The sequence below is a fragment of the Buteo buteo genome, chromosome 4 (genome assembly GCF_964188355.1).
Source record: "Buteo buteo chromosome 4, bButBut1.hap1.1, whole genome shotgun sequence".
In the NCBI taxonomy this organism is placed as follows: domain Eukaryota; kingdom Metazoa; phylum Chordata; class Aves; order Accipitriformes; family Accipitridae; genus Buteo; species Buteo buteo.
This window is the reverse complement of record NC_134174.1, coordinates 66564946-66582862: the sequence shown is the minus strand read 5'-3', so window position 1 is coordinate 66582862 and position 17917 is coordinate 66564946. Positions and strand designations below refer to the sequence as shown.

Here is a 17917-nt window from a genome sequence, read left to right as displayed (position 1 = left end):
CATATTCACAGTTATTTATTGGAAGTGTAAAAACTACCATGTAGTGAACATGACAAAAGCTGTAGGAGAAATTTTTAAATCACTGACCATGAACTCAGACAGCAAGAGCTTTGATGTCATGTATAACTACATGGCCCAATTCCGTGCTCTACTTTATTGATGCTCTAGGGATTAAAACTATAAAAGAGGAGCAAGAGAGTGAAAAATAGGCTAGAAAAATAAGTATGAGTTGTCAGACATCTAGCGCCTTTTGAAGCAAACTTCCCATTTCAATACTTATATATATATAAAACCACTCTACATCTTTAGCTGAATCCTTCCAACACTGCTGAAAAAGATGTGGCCCATCAGCTCTGGGACTGGTGTCTTGTACAAAGCTCTATCATGCGCTGCTTGCAAGCGCCTGCACGTCTTCCAGGAGCACAAAGAGTCCTCCAGTTTACCCCCTCCTCCCAGTCATCCTGGGTGTTTGCCATTCGCAAAAGCTTTGGGTGGGAGAGAATCTGCAGATACCTTTAGGGTCTCCCCTTATTGTGCTTGGGGGATCTACTTTAAAACTGCGTTTGTGTCGTTCTCCCTCAGAAGTACTTACAAATGAAGACATTGTTTAAATAATAGATTAAAAAGCCCTTCCATATTATGGCACTTACCTAATTTTAAACAATTGCTATTAAAACATGAAGTGTATGAAATAAGGTGTAATGACAGAGCTTGATACACGAAGGGATGTGTAGTATTTGAACACCTATTTCAATATCAAAGAAAACTGGATTTTATCTCCTGCTTAATACCTAATTCTGTGAGGTTCTTTATGCTTACTAATTCATTAACATACATGCTGTACAGAATAGCTGAAGTGTCAAAAAATGTCATCTAATAGCAAATTCAGTTTTATTCTAGTAGGCTCATCTCTCTTAGGAGACCATAAAAAGTTGCTTTCAAGAGATGGAAAGCAGTAATAAAGTCTAGAAGGTTAAAACCAAGGGGGCTGCCTTTTAGTGGGAAAGAATTATGTCAATTAGATCGGGAGTTAGAGGAGGCTGGAAAATTGTCATAGTTTCTTGAAATCAACACCTCACTGGGGCTAGAAACATTCATGTCGCTTCAGCTTCCACCTTCTAGAGGTTTATTCTTGTGTTACTCTCTACTGCTGACATTTTTTGCATGGAAAAATAACTTATACCTCAATTAACAAGAGCAACCCTATCTCTATTTTTTAAGTTAACACCCCCCCCCCATTTGTAGGTTCCTGTGTAAGACTGGGATATGCAACAGAAAACCTTCACATTTGTGCGTAAGTCATTCTTGTAGAGTCTGAACAAGAGGGAGCTCAAACTCACGTCACCTGCCTCCGATAAAGGGATCTGAGTTGCTCTCCTCTTCTCCAGTTGTGAGCCACTGTGCAGCCAAAAACTAAGAATTTTGGAGAGTAAGTATTCATATTTATGAACCTCAAAGGGTCCCAGGTCGAGACAGACACAAAGAGACACTGCAACATTCAGTTCAGACAAGGTGTTGGCATGGAAAGTGTTGGAAATTCAGGTTCTTGACTAGTGAAATTTCCAACTCAGGGGACTGGGACTCAGCATCCCTCTTGTCCTTGGGCACCTTCGTGCTCCTAAAAAGCACAGCTGATACCGTAGCTATTTCCAGATATAGCCTCTCAGGCTTGATTTTTCAAGCATTCTGGACAAAGTCCGGTCCCAGTTTTCTGCACCTTTGGAAATCAGCTAGTCAACAGTTGTTTCAATAAGTATGCTCTGGAAAATCAAAATGCCCTTTTAAAATTAATATAATCTCCAATTATCATATTACCTTAGGGAGGAAGGCCTGGTGGTACTTAATAGAGCTCTTTGGGGCTGTTGTGCATTTTAATTGAGTGAATAATTGTAAAACACTTCAGGGCCTTTTGGTAAAAGGCTCTGTACAAACATTGCCATAATGCTGAATAATCAGGTTGCGATATGAACTGGAATAAATGAACCCTATAAATAGATACATAATTTATATATTCACATAATGTATGTGTGTGTATATATACCAACATTTTTGAGAGAACAAGGCGGTTACTTTATCAAAGTTGTGCAGTTCTTGAATAAGAACAAAAACCTGAGATTGGATAGCGATAATCATAATAATCAAAATAATAGTTTTCAAGATATTGTGAACCTGCAGTTTATCCTCCTGTGCAATGCATAGAGAGTTGCCAGAAGCATTGATGGCATCACCAGTTCAGTGATGCTTCTTGAGAAACAGCAAAATATGTTGTGTTTTATGGTGGAGGAACACAGAGGAGGTAGATCCAAAGTACTAAATGTTTAGACACCTAAAGAAGTAGATAGACATGGTTTGGAGGAACCGGGGGAATTTCTCTTCAGCTGGCTTTCCCCAGGTATTGCTGCAATGCAGTGGTAGGGATTGGAGTGGAGCAAAGATCTCCTGCAGCCCGAGTCAGTGCCCCTCCAGGCATTTTCCAGATGGAGCAATGGGAAAAACAGCGATGGTGAACGTGGCACACCAGCCTCAGCGCTGGTATCGGTGCTAGGTCGGTCGCTGACCTGCGTGAATCAGTAGCCACTCTGTTTCTCCTGGGTGTTTTGGCTGTCTGATCTCTTAAGACTGTAATTTTCTGGGGCAGTGACTCTCTTGCTGTGCTTGTACTCTTGTAATTCAGCCCGTTAGGAGGGGGAATGACTCTGAAATGGAGATGATGGAGAGGAACTTTTATAGTTCAGGCAAAAAAGGTCTGTGCTGGGCAACGCGGTGCTAGTACAAAGAACTCTGTTCTTAAAAGGGACTTGACGCAGTGATGATGCCACTTCACTTAGTTAGTGAAAGGAGCCATCTAATACAGGCTAAATGCAAAACTACATAAAGGAAACTGGCATTTGAATGGCTTGAGTGCTTGAAATATAAATGAATGGGACAAGTCCAGACTCTGTTTCTAAAGGAATCAATTACCAGGCATCCTCTTACTACTGTGAGGCTCTCATCTGCAGGAGCAGTCAAAGCTATTTTTGCTGGGAACTAGGATATCCGTTGCTTGAGATTAAGTGCATCTTTTAAGCACCAAGAGACACTGAGGAATGCTGTGGATTCAAGAGGGTTAGAAGGACTCTGAAATTATTTTCCTTGCTGCAAACCCACTGAAGAGACTGATGTAGTGCTAGGCACCATTTGAGTTCTGTAGAGTTGTACCCACGGCCAGAATGGTTTGACAAAATGATCCATTGTGTATTAAATCTACAGATTGAAAGAGTGTAGAAAACGTGTGGGCTATTCAGCATCTTAGAATAGGAATTAGGTTGGACTAAAGTTTCCTTTCTCTTCCCAACTGTGGAAAATAAGGATCTATAAAAGAAAATGTCTGGAGTGAAGGATAATGGAATACACTGATTGCTAATGAATTTTTCACCTCTGGAAGGTTCTCCAATGGCCTATATTATCTGGTAGTTGAGGTTTTTTCCAATAGGATAAGTGTCTGAGCTACCACGGAAAGCACAAATATCCCTGTTTAGCATGTTACTGAAATCTTGGAGACAGGTCAAGGACTGACTTCACTGTGGAGACCCCATTGCCTTTTCCCACCAAAGGTAGTCCTTCCAGGTGAGGTCTGAAGCCTCTTAAGAGGGTAGCACATGGAAGCTTGCTGTGTTTGTTCAGAGGACGAGTTTCTTTCACATAACCATTACTTCGTCATTTTTCCCAAGCTCCAGATTCACTTAAACATCGTGCCTAATGCTACTGACATCTGGTATCTATAGCTTCCCTTCCCATCTGCCAGGGATTTCATGCTTCTGATGAAAAAGCTTTAAAATTGCTAAGAGCGCCAAAATGTAGCCTAAAATCACAATGATCAAATGCTGTGGCTTTACATAGGATTTTTTTTGTCAAAAAAATGAAGAATGGTTGTATGTCAGAATATGGCGGTATTAAAGATCAATTATGTTTCCAATGAAATACCAACTGGCATCAATTGATGTGGGATCTTCTCTTGCATGGTGTGGTTACCCTTCGGTTGCTCTCTGTTTCCACTTGTTGGGTTCATGTCTGGTTTTGTGTTGCTTTATTTTGGGCTTACTTGGTAAAGAAAAAGTATTTTCAGAAAATTTCATCAAATAACATGTGCTGCACTGATGTCAGCTGAGGAAATCAGCGTCAAGAGCAGGAAAAGCCAGAAGATGAATGGATCTCTTAGTTCAAAATAGGAAACAGCTTGAAGTTCCTTTGGGGGGAAACAGAAACCTCATTCATTAACAATGACATTACTTCACCTCTGGTACAGAGTAAGGATTCTATTCTCCCGGTGATGGACAGACACATCTCACATTCATGCAAATGACCCTGAGCATTCATGGATACAAAGGAACAGCCCTAAAATATTGACAGTTTTGACTGGTGAGCTATTCTCATGATCCATGTGCGGCTGAGACATATGGCACAGGGAAAAATGCATTATTTGTGTTCCTGAATTGATTTCAGTCTGTGTAAGGTATGCATGTCTCCCTGTCTCATCTCAGTGGATATCAAAGTAAATCTGTGTCACCGAAGTGAAGGGTCTTGCCTGGATGATGCAGTATTCATTTATTCATACTTTGATACAAGGATCATGTCTGATCAAGCACTCATATATTTTGTGCAGGATTTATCAGTCAGATGTATCTGGGTTTCTTGAGTTTTTTTCTGGTGTTTGATGGTAGTGTACATCCATCTACTTGTTCATAGTCACGTACACGAAATTTTGTGGGGTTTTTTTTCCAATCAAGCTAAGAGTAGGACAGGAGTTTGTGGTGTCCTGTTAAGAACATCTCCAATTGCTCAATATAAAATGGTCAGTAGGAAGTTTCCCAAGTGCCTTTATTTTCTATTCCATTACTCCTAGTACCTTCCCTGTTTTCCCTTGGGGCCCAGAGCTGCAGCTAGCAGCCTGACTCCTACCTCACGCTATTCTAAAATTTCTTTGTTTATCTTAGACTCTGTCATTTTGCCTCAACATTGATGTTTTCCAGAAATCAGTTTTTTAAGTGGAGATGCCTATTAACTTTCTGAAGTCATATGTCAGTGAATCACAGAACTGTTTAGTTTAACTAGACAAGCTCTATAGTGATACACAAAAATTATTTTCTTCTTCAGAGTCCTGTTTATGTTCTTTTCCAATGGGCTGGCTGTTTTATTGCAAAAGAATCTGTAAAAGACATAATTTTAAATAGGCACAAAATAAATTCTGTTCCGTAAGGTACCCATAATGTTTCTAGAAGATCCTAATTAACCTCCTTATGTCAGCATAGGAAGCTCTATTGCATTTGTGATTGTCAAACCTTTGGTTATTTTAATAGAAACCATCCCTTTCTGATACCTATTGGCATCATCATTCACAAAGCAAGCTTTTCATTTCAGGATATTAGAAACAACAGTAGATTAATCGAAGTCTGAAGTTCAGCAGTGCAGAACTTCCATCTATTATCTTGCTTGTCTGTAAAGATTACGCCCTAATAACGCGTGAGTGGTACAAAGCATTTAGTGAATAAAGTCCAGTCATTACCAGGTTGGCTCCCTGTGCTGCCATAATGTTGAATTACTGCTGGACCACAGAGCAGCAGCGACGAAGGTACCAAGTCTTAGGGGAGATGCTGGTTTATGACTTAATTGTGATACAGATTTAACATAACCATGTGCACGTCCCAGTGCAGAGAGGGCACAGCAGACTTTAGGACATGACACTGATGGCCAGACCCAGGTGCCACTTTGTCTCATATCTGTGAGTCAAACTGCAAACATTCATTAGTAAAAATGGAATTAAGTCCTCCAACAGAAAAACACAAATTACATGGTGATATTTGTACTACACTGGATCATCTTGCTAACATTGTCTGTGTGTTTTGCAAAAGAAATCAAAGCCGCTATGTACCTGCACAGCAGGGCCAAATCCTGCTCTCAGCAGTGTGAATTCAAAATATGGGTGTCTTCGGTAGCGTCTTAGAGTCATCCTGATTTAAAACAAGAACTGTATTTGCTTTAATCACGCAGTTCCTAAGCTCGATTTTGATGAATTGCAGAAGCAGGCTCTTATCAAGTAACTCAGTGTTTTTCTCTGTTGTTTTTTTCCTGAAAAGAGCAGGAAGTTTGCCATACTGCAGAGCAAGATGAATGAATTTGCCATTCGAGGCTAAATTTTTCAAGAAGGATTAGGATGTTTTGCAGTCCTGTAAATGCAGGAATCCTCCTTGCAAGCCTAGCATTTCTTTAGGATGGTGATCAAAATTTGCTGTATAACTACATATGCAAAAGAGGGAGAAGGAATTCCAAATGTGAACACTTCCAATCCTTAAAAGCCACTACAAATTTAAGTGAAAAAGTTGGAAATTCCCTTACTCATAGTCAGAAATTATTATAAATGTGTTTGGCTCAATTTTACCGTGAATTGCTGTATCTCAATCCTGTGTTAAGGGGTTAAAAAAAAAATGAATGCAATCTTCTTGTTAGTGCACAGATGTGCTAAAAGGTCACCAGCGTGACAGGAAAGAGACGTTTTCATCTGATAATACTATCTGTCTTTTTGTCGCTGTGTACTTTTCTTCTAGCTATCCATTTCCCATGGTATTCAGTAGCTGCAGTAGAAAGGACCTGGAAAACAGCCTGGAAAAAGGAGTGGGAATGTGTCTGTTTAACTTGCCTGAAGTCAAGGAGTCCTTCGGTGGACAGAAGTGTGGGAATGGCTACGTGGAAGATGGAGAGGAGTGCGACTGCGGGGAGCCTGATGTAAGACACCACCTGAGAGTTACTGCTCACCTCCTGCCTGCAGGTTTTTAACAGTAAAGAACTGGTTTGGCATGTTTAACTCTATTTAGTGTAAAAAAAATATTTCTCCCTTCTCTGCCTCTATCTTATTATCTTAAACCTTAGGCTCCTCAGAAATGCGGGGAGTTTCTGCTTGACTTGCATTTGAGTTGCTAAAGTTCAGGCAGGGCTTTAGTTAAGAATGTGCTTGGTTCACCATTAGAGAACAAACTCTCTCGTGGCTTGTCCAACAGGCTAATCATGACTAACTGTCATGTTCCTAACAACAGAAATTCCTTTAAGTACTAGCTAATAAGCTAGACTCAAAATAAATTTGTTAACATTGTTGAAATTTCTCAAGATACCATGCGTTAATTGAAGGTTTGTTTCCGTATATGAGAAGCCACTCGTATATTAATATTAATATAAATATAAATAGCTACATAAATATTAATATTGGCTAGGTATTTTTTTTATTGCAGACAGCTTCAGTTCTTAGGTACAAGACCTTTCCCTCCTTCACTATGAGATTTTTCTTTGCCTCTAGCCAATTACCTTACTAACAGAAATAGTCTTTACTGCCTCCCAAAAAGAGTGCTACTACTTCAAAGATCGTTCCATTTAGTTTAGTGAATGTGTCAGAGGACTGCTCAGATCAGGAGGAGATAGGCAAAACCTGGGGGTCAAATAATATCTGAGCCGACATCCTTATCCCTTTGGCATCCCAAGCTCATTGGCTGTGTTGAACTCCTCTCAGATTATCTGAATTAAATACATCAGCAGATGAGGCATTTGTTTCCTGTGATAAATATGGTTCTGCAGACAAAATAGATCGGGGCAGTTAAAAGAGCGAGATATTGCTGTATCCTGTCTATACAGTGTATTGGATTTACACAAGCCATAAGGATTTTCTGACAGTTCACTCATTCTTCGGGGTAACAAGGTTGGAGGAAGCAGGCTTATCTTCTTGTTTAAAGTCAATAGAGTGCAAGCAGCTTGCAAATGTCTTTCTAACCCAGTTATCTTTCTCATTTTCACTTTTGAATGTTAGCAATACCTTTTCAAGTCAAAGCCACTTAACGTCAGCAAGCGCTGACTTGATTTGCCTCTTCTTTCTATGTTTTTCCTTTTTAATTATATTGGAAAACTGCAGCTTTGGCCCAGTGAAATTAATTTGGAATTTACTGCTATAATCTGAGTTGTACCAGAAAACCCATTAGATTAGTTAATAATTCACTGCCCAGTCATTTATACCAGCTGACTTTTGTCAATAGCGTTGCAGTACTTTATGGCACGGAGAGCTGTACAATAACATATGCTAGTTTTCTTTTGTCAGTGATCAGAATTAACTATCAGTCTGAATATGTAGATGTAGGTGGTTGGTAGGGATATTTCTCCTTTACCCTAAGTCAAATATTGGCCCCCGTGTTGAGGTCTGTGCTCACCGACATTCCTTAGCAGTAGGACAGCAATGGACTCATGAGAGTGGAGAGCCGTGACTGTAGCCCACCTCCCACCCTTCAGACAACTCTGGAAATGCTAATACTGTAGGAAATGTTTGATCACCTCCATCCACACTACGGCCTCGTGTGCATCAGGCGCTGGTCATCTTCTTGAGTATAATGTATGCCGGCATGCCCGCCACCAGGCCAAGAGCGTAAGACCTGACCAAGGATGATATTGCCAATTAAGCTCCAACTGCATTTTGGATTATATTACCAAAAATGTCTGACGTGCTACGGTGTCTGTGGAAGGAGGGTTAAAGTAGATTACAAATGGGAAGATAGTATAAGGCGAAAAAAAAAAAAATCTTTGGTCCCTGAGAACTGAAAGGTGACAAATGTGGCTAATTTTATAATAGGCTGCAAGGGGGAATCAGAAAACTACAAATTGGTATATCAGAAGCAGACAAATTACTTCCAAATGTAATTAAGAGCTAGTGCCTGAACAGCTGTGACATGCCAGGGACAAGTCAACACAGCTTTTGTGCCAGGAAATCTTGTCTTACAAACCTATCACAGTGCTGTGAAGGACTTAACAAGTGGATGGAAAAGGACGATGCTGCTATTGCAGCCTGTTAGGAGTTCAGGGAGGCTTTAGACCAAGGCCTTTCACCAAAGCCTCTTTAGGAGACTAAGCAGCTGTAGGACAAGAGAATATTGCATGGGTGAAAACTGGCTTAAAAGATAGGAAATACAACCAGGTAGAAGTCGTCCATTTTACGCAGTGGAAGGAAATCTGCTGTGATGTATCCATGAGATGTGTCCTGGGGACTACATGATTCAGCATATTCATAAACAGTCTGGGAAGAGGAATGGTCTTGAATTTGCTGGTGATATTAGTTAGGATGGTGGAGATGAAAGCTGGCTGTGAAGAACTGCAGAGGAACCTTCTGAGACAGCTGGACTGATCATTAAGATGACGAATGGGATTCGGTGCGGAGTGATGCACATCCCAAACATCACATATAAGATGATGGACTCTGAGCTGACTCTGACCATAGAGGAACAAGACTTCATATTGCAATAAACAGTCTCATGAAAATGTCAGCCCAGTGCTCAGGAGTGGTCTAAAAGGTAAATAGGCTGTTAGAAATTACTCGGGAAGAAATAGGAAAACAAAACAAAGCACCAGTAGGCCTCTATAAATCTGCAGCGTGCTGCACCTGAAACTGCATGTGCAGTTTTTTCCTACACCTCCCTGATCTCAGGAAGGATGAAGCAGAATGAAAAAGGTTGAAAGAAAAGCAATAAGGAGGTTCAAAGTTTTGGAGGGGCTCTGGCAGGAAAAGAAGAAAATGAAGGGAAACGTGAGAGAGGCTGATAAAATCGTGAGTGAAATGGAAAGAGTGAGTAGGGAGCGATTGCTCCCCAACAAGAACTGTGCATATAAAATTAGAAAGTGGCAGGTTTCAAACAAGCAGAAGGAGCTGCTCCCCAGACTGTGTCGATTACTTGCGAGTTCCTTTCCACTGAATGTTAGAGGTGCTAAAACTGTCCGTGGAGCCAAGGGAAAGGTAGGAGACTAGGAGGGTATCATGTATGTGTGTTCACATTCTTGTCCTTAAGCATTTTCTGCCGGCTGCTGTCAGGGGGACACGAGACTAGAAGGGTTATAGGCTGGCCCAATGTGGTCTATCTTGTGTTCTTAGAAAAAAGGGGGTGAAAACAAGATGTCCTGTCTACAGTATCTGGCTTCATGTAGGTGATGCTAGAATTGCTGTTGTGTTAGTCTGTTTGAGATGCTCTGATGAGCCCAGGACACCTACACCAAGAAACCCAACTCCCATCGTTGCTGTTGTTACCAATAATAACTAATAGCAATAAACGACAGCACAGCAGTAGTTTTGGGTGGCAGCCTCCGGCCTCCAAAAGCCTTCTGAGCCTTTTCTGTTTGCTTGCCTGTTTGTGTTAAAACCATTCCTGACAATTTAATAGCCTAGGCACAAAAACTATTTACCAAGCTCAGTCCCTACAATGAGTAATAAGTGAGTGAACAATTGGAAATTTCAAAGGCTGCAGTAACATCATTCAAAGGGCTGTGTCTTTATCCCAATCTGCCTGTGGAATGCCGATTGCTTTCCATGGCTGGCTGGTGTAGGGCCGGATGATGGGGTATAGGAGCTGACTGTTTCAGAAGTACATTAATTGGACTGACAACGCTTTCCTCCACTCTGCTTTTCTCAGATTGCTATTGAGGTGAATTTATAAAATGTGCTTCTGTGCAGAGGAATGTTACTTCTTAAATACAGCAGCTGCACAGAAATATTTGCATAGCCTGCTGCCTTCTGGCATGATCAAAAATAGGTGCAGGAAGTTGTTCCACTGCTTCAGAGCAGCACAATTAGCTTTGTATGTTCAGGCAGATATTATCTAAGAAAACAGTGAAATGCTGAGAATCATTTTGCTCTTTATTTGGGAGTGCAGTGGTAGCCCTATCTTCCAGTTGGAAAGCTTTACAAAAGCCAATAAAGTAACAAGAGGCTGTGAACATCATTCTAACCCACTTATTTTTCCTGTGTTCCCTATGTTGTTAGTGATCCCTTGTTAAATCAAACTGACTTAACACAGCTGAAGAGCAATTTTATCTGCTGCTATTTTTGTTAGAGAGGTGAGATTCCAGCGCAGCTGATGTAACTTGCAGTTTGTGAGCATGATCTGGGAAAAACAAATCCATTATTTTCTGAAACTTCTTACCAGCTCTTCCTACTGAAAATAAAGTTTGCAAAAGCCCACACATGCCACCATCTAATCCATAAGTGTGAAATTGGGATGTATCAGTTAGTGAGAATGCAATTCATACTCATTTCATTTCTCAAAGCTCTATTACTGGCATACCCTGATAAGAGATGACATGGAATGGTGTCATCATCTTTCTTTGTGGCAGCCACCAGTCTCCATGCGATACAGAAGCCTGGTGAGCAACTATCACAAAATAGAGAGCTGTAGTCAGTAACTGCAACACGGGCCCTGGATCCTCACTTGAGGCAATGGCATCATTCCACTGACTTTTGTGGAAATAAAACACTGTACTACTGTATCCGGATTGGTATCAGCACACTTGAGTAGTTTGTGATATTTGGGATTGGATCCGTAGCTAGAATAAACCAGCCTTTCTCAATGACTTCTCTGGTTTTACTACAATTATTGCGCTTGTTGAATGTAAGGACAGACAAGACTGTTTGGATCAAGTTGTAGGATTTCATGCATAATTCATTATTTTATGCCTAGCTTTTCTTGGCGGAGCTGTAGGCAGCCTCTTGATTTACAGCTCATTGTGACTGAAAGTTGTCTGCTCTAAATTTCTCCTCCATCTAGGAATGTACGAACCGGTGCTGTAATGCAACTACCTGTACTTTGAAACCGGGAGCGGTGTGTGCACATGGACTTTGCTGCGAAGACTGCCAGGTGAACCACCGGGAACCTTTCTTATCTCCGTGGGGTGGGCAGAATTCCGCAATCTTCCCAACTGCAGAGCAGTAAGCAAAGATGGAGAATAAGCAAATTGGTATCATTAAGCGTTAAGACACTTGCATTTCATGTAAGCAATTAAAAAAAATTCTCAAATTGTTAACAGTTATCGAAGGAGCAGATCGACAGACTTTTTCAGTGGTGTCTGTGCTATTTGTAGCCATTTCATTTGCTCATGCAAAACCTCTTCTTTTTTAGGAACTTTTGTATGCTTTGATATTTTTCATGCTTATATGGATGTTTCGCTCTGGCAAGCAGTCATTAAATGCTGGACCCTCTTTTTATGGGAAGACTCTTAAAATATTGATTCTATCAACAGCCTATATATTTTTAATGCAGATCATCAGCTCTTGTGGATTCCTAACATACTATAAAAAGCCAACTTGCCACAGGCATTTACCTTCTTGAATTCTCAGACCATCTCTTGCATATGGGCTAATAAAGCATTCAGCAAGTTTCCATTGTGTCTGTGGCAACCATCTGCCTAAAAGCTCAGTAGCAGCGAGCTATCAAAACAGCTAGCAAACGCTTTTTAGCAAAATCAATCTTCATGTCTTTTTGCTTTTTACCAAAGGCGCTGTGGTGATGCAGTTAAAATTCAGTGCTGCTCCCAGAGCACACCCATCTTTTATGGTTGTTGATAAGTGAATGTTCAGATTGCCGTGTCCCACCATTACCGACTAGTTACTTTCAGCTCTGAAAAAAATGTAGTTATCCAGGGAAATCAGGACAGGAACACTTACATGGACTAGCTGTATAAATAAGTTGAAGAAGATCTTGATGCCTGTGACAGAGTGACATTCCCACGAGGACATGCACCTCCATTCCAGGAAGCTGTCAGGGTCCCGAATCCAAAGGCAGGTGGGCTGGTGGCTTCGTGAGCCGTAACATAACACATAACATAACGTTACGTGATCAGCTGGCTGCCCTGGTCACTGCTGTGTTGTTACGGCTGAAAAAGTTTCTGGTCTGACTTTTGGTCAGTGCTACAGAGCATCCTTTGCAGTACAGCCCAAGCTGTTTCTGTGCCTGTGGTTGCAGGAGGCACTCTGAAAACTTTGGTTTGTATTTGAAAACTAACAAAAGGCTGGATTTACCTTCTGACCTGAGCCACGTGAGCCATGTTTGCAGCTGCAAGTTCAGTTTGGCCCTCCTTCCTGCCAAACCCTTTGCAACATGTGTCAAATAAATGCATTTAAAGAGCTGCATAATTCTTATACTGTCCTCTGCGGTCAGTTGGTGCAGAGCCAGTGGAAAAAGCTGTTCGTGCGCTGCATGGGTTATACCGCTGCATAACTCTGATGGATGGGAATTACAGCAGTTAAGGGGTTTTGTTTGTTTTGCAGTTAAAACCAGCGGGGATTTCTTGCAGAGAGTCAAGTAATTCCTGCGATCTGCCAGAGTTTTGCACAGGAGCCAGCCCTCACTGCCCAGCTAACGTGTACCTGCACGACGGGCACGCGTGCCACGGAGTGGACGGGTATTGCTACAACGGCATATGCCAGACCCACGAGCAGCAGTGCATCACGCTGTGGGGCCAAGGTGAGTCTGAGAACCAGGAGATCTGTTTGTGAGATAGACTTGGGAAAAAAAAAAAGCATGGGATTTGGAGGAATTTTATGCAGTACCAATCTGTAGCTATTCTTTTCTGAAACGGAGAACTGAATAATGAGGGAATCATTCCGTGATTCATTTTATCCCTGATGTGCAGTAGTGTTCGTTTCTTGCAGCAGGAGGTAGAGAGCAACAGTAACTAGGTTCATTCTGCAACACTGCTGCAAATGGCTAGGTGAACTTAGACAAATCATTTAATATTGACTTTGATATGGCCTTATGTCATCCTACGAAGTGCTGAATGCTCTTGACAGGTTGAAATTGCATCCTTTTCCAGATTGGTATGTAAGCTTCTAAATTGCTCATCTGTGAAACGTGTATGCCGGTCTACATCCCAAAACAGAGTTCAGTATTTGACATTAACGTCAGATTCTTGTATCATTGTGTGTGTTTTATTAATTGGTGTTACCCTGTAAGCCTACCTCCTGACAGTGCTCTTAGCACAGTACGTAGTCAAGCAGAAAGAGGTTTTATTCTCCCGTGGGAATTTACTTCCTTTTTGCAAAAATGTAATAGCATGAGTTCTTGGGTTATCGGAAACATGATATCCCAGGAAAGCTGTTCACTTTTCTGTAATGTCCTATGGCCCTTCCACCGAAATACAAGCACTAACTCAGCATTTTGCTATTGCCTCCCACATCGCTGGGGACAAGTCATGTCTCCTTCAGCATCTCACTCACCCCCTCTCTCAAAGGGGAAAACCACTTTTACCTCTCCTGAAGAGAAGCATTATTTAGAGCTAGATTTAATTATTTCTTTTAAACTAACTTTTTTTTCAGCTCCCTTAGCCTCTTCCAATTCAGTATCTCTCTGCCTTCAACTCTGTTTCAAAACTTATGTATCAATATAATGACACACAGATGTTTCCCTTGGTCAAAACCCTCCTATTGAAGGATTTATTTTTTAACTTCACAGAGACTTGGACCGTTCACAATTTTTGTTTTAGCGACCATTAAAGCATCTCAAGAAATAATGGCACTGATACAGATAGCAGGTTAGCTTCGTCATGTGGGTATAAGAACAGGTTAGAGGAGTTCCAGTTCAGGATTAAACTCCCCACATGGAACAAACCATGCATCTGATATACTCCTCTGAATCCCACTCGCGTCGTAGAGTTAATATGAGCTCATATCGGCATGTACAATTATAGCTTCCAGTCTTAGTCATACTGGGATTTCTAATCCCCTGGATACAGAGACATTTTCTCTTGCATAAAGCAAAATCTCCTTATGAACCAGTTTCCCATGCCATGGAAAGTTACTCGGTCAGACTGTTAATAATTTCAGTGGCTGAGAAAAATTCAGCTAAAGGTCAGGGAGCTGAATTGCTGCAGCTCCGTTGCCAGGTCTGTTTCCTAACACAGCGAGTCCTCCAAACCCCCCAGGCTCCCCTAATTCTTTCTTGTCTTCTTTCTTGGGACTATTCAATATGGGCACTGCTGTGCATGGAGACTCCAGTGGTCAAGGCTATGGGGGGCTGCTCATGAGAAAGATGACTTTGTTAAGAACAGAGCTCAAACAGACTTTAACTGGAAGAGCCTTATTTGTCTTGGGAGTACCCAAGGATAAAGGTTTTGAAAGGGAGGTTGAGACATTACCAAACCTGAACTGAAAGGCTTAATTCATTTTTGGAAGTACAGATTAGAAATAATGCCAGTAAAGGAAACCTTCACACAGTGTCAAACAGTGTAGCAGATAGGGTTCAAGCAAAAACCAAGGCCTATATTCTGGATTTAAAAACTAAGGATGTGAATATCCACCGCTTGATCACACTTACATCTGGTTGGAGTATGAGCTGGCAGATGCGGGGTGGAATGGGAAGAGGGCTAGGTGGGCCGTGCAGTTGGAAAAATATCATGGTACAGCTAAAAAAACATTCTTTCCACCCTTGCTTGCAGCAGAAAGAGATTTGACATTCTAAGATATTGTCTCCGGACTTCTTATCAAAAAGATACATTTGAACCTTTTACCAGATTGTTGTAACTGATTAGAATTGTTTTTAACAACTGCGTGTGTTGGAATGGAGTGAAGGAGTAGTTGTGTAGTTTCTTTTGTAAAGAAAAAACAGATCATAGTTCATTTACATTAATTCCTTTTTTCTTACTTCCAGTAGGAGAAAGCCTACATGCAGAACAAAATACAATAACTTTTCTTAAAATAACATTCAGTATATTTAATTCCTTATCAATGTCTTCTTTTGTATATCTTTCTTATTCATCAGGTTACAGATGTCCAGTAGCCCAATGATAAACATCAATCTTAATATTTTTAGATCTAGTTAAAGAAAAATGATGAGCACTGTCAGAGCTTGTTTACATTAGGCTGAGCAATAGGAACCTGTTTCCAGAAAGAAGTATTTGCATTTCCATGGGGATTTTTTTGTCACTTTCAACAGATAAATTCAAATCAAATAGAGGAATATTTTTTGCTATTCCCAATCTGCAGTAGCATGGAAATCTTGGTGTGAAAAAGGGGAGGAGCACCTTGGGACAGTCTCCGAAAACACCCATAAATTCCTCTTAAAGACCAAGTTCATTCCAGTCTGCTCCCAGAACACACAAATTTCTCTACTCTCTCTCTCGCCTTCATTCATGTCATTTTTATCCTAAAGGAGCAACATGCATGAATTGCTTGTGACCTTTTTGTTTTGTATTCAAAAATATCAAATTGCACTGATCTGACCTATTGATAGTAGTGTGACTGAAAAGTACATCGATAGTAATGCATTTGTGTGATGTCTAGTACTCCATTGGCATTTTCCCAGAGCAACTAGCTACGCAGATAAAGCCACTTAAGAGAGAGAAATTATTGATTACCAAGGAATAGAAGGTTCTCAGCTTTAGACTCATGGCTTTTTCTACGTTGACAAGAAAATGACTCTTTAGGGAAGGAAAGGAGATGTTTGTCAGTGTGTTTTCCTACATTTCCTCAAGAGGGAAAAAAGCAATGATTTGGGGGAGCAAATGGCAGGCATTGACTTAATAATTAGAACATACTTAAACTTGTTGCATAGACATGGCCATTTGTTTAGGCAGGAACAATCTTAATTTTAATGTCAATATATGTTACAAAGGCCTGTAACTGGTGTAAGAGGTTTGCAGTTTTTTCCAGGTACAACCCTATAGGCAAAATAGATGGGCTTCACATCTAAGCTAGCTGACCAAACCATTGCTAACCGTTGGTTGTTTTTGTTTTGGTTTTTTTAATTGCAAAAATACTAATCTATCCAAGCATCGTAAATATCTGAATTCAGTAAAATCAAACTATTTGGATCACCACACATTTATGATCAGGCCTTTTCTTTTGGAGATGTGAAAGGCATTAAGCCATATTCTCAGAGGTAATAAGAGCTAGCATACTCCTTAAATGCAAAAAAAAAAAAAAAAAATCTCAACCCCATCTCACTCTTGCACAGACTTAACAAGATGAAGAGAGAGGCCAAGGGAGCATGTGGAAAGCTTGCTTTGCATCATCAGTGCAGTAAAACAATGAGATATAAAATCCAGGTGCAAATCACATGACAGAGAACTGTATTTTTATGCTTATATTTATTTATACAGTTGTTCGTGGTGCTAGTTGGCATAGCCCGAGCAACAGAACTCCAGTCTGTTACTCAAAGGTTGGGGTTTTTTCCCCTCCACACCCATAAACACTGTATATATATATTTATTTTTTTTTTAAATAAGTCTTGAGACAATGTTGGGAACTGAATTGAAATATCTTTCTTTTCCACTGTCAGCCTGATAACGGGTGTTTCTCTGTTCTTGGAATCAGCACCATGGTCAGAAATTTCTCTCTTCTCTTTCAGGAGACCGTGACGGTATTTTCTCATTGCAGCAGGTCTTGCACTGATCTGAAATGACACAGCATTTCTGTATTGCTTCCAAAAGTGTAGAACATCTCTTTCTTTGCAACCGTATAGGGAAAGAAGTGGGCTCATCAATATACATACACAATTGGAGAAAAAAGAAGTCTCAAGGCTGACAACTGCAGTGGTGAGCTTTGACCTTCTGCAGTTTGAAACGGCTGATTTAATCCCTTGAATAAGGCTTGGCGTGGAAAGGCTGACAGGACCTTAATTACAGGGTCACGATACTATAATTATCAATAGCAAAGTGAAATAAACTCTGTTTATCCAGCTCAAAGCACTTAATAACCACTGGAAATCTTTCACAAATCATTTTCCCTTTGCCTGTAGAGGTAGCAAAATAGAGAAAGACAGGACTTTCTGCTTCAGTTTATATGGTGCAGTCATGATAAATGGGTTTCCTCCAGAAACACAACATTACAATTCTCTACCTTAAGCATCCTCTGAAAACCTCCTTTTAACTTGGTAGCTCCATCTGTTCAGCTTCTTACACTCTGATACGTTTTCATCTATTAAAAAGTCCAAATATTGTGAGAAACAAGTCAGGAGAGGGAACAGCCACCTGAATCCCAAGCAACAACGTGCTTTGGTTTGATACCAAAGGCAGAAATTGAAGCTAGATTTTGGTTTCCAAGCTGCAGATGATCATTGGGTACCAGGTGTTTTCATACACAGACTGCTCCGAGCCT

At 40.7% G+C, this 17917-nt stretch overlaps 1 protein-coding gene across 1 annotated transcript in view; it reads left to right on the top strand.

The window, feature by feature from the left end:
• Window positions 1-17917, top strand: part of ADAM12 (ADAM metallopeptidase domain 12) — a 185199-nt gene that overhangs the window by 145199 nt on the left and 22083 nt on the right. The window contains exons 12-14 of the mRNA XM_075026605.1: window positions 6582-6759; window positions 11595-11684; window positions 13094-13289. Of these exons, the coding sequence (XP_074882706.1) occupies window positions 6582-6759; window positions 11595-11684; window positions 13094-13289 (464 nt within the window). The remainder of the gene's footprint in view (window positions 1-6581; window positions 6760-11594; window positions 11685-13093; window positions 13290-17917) is intronic.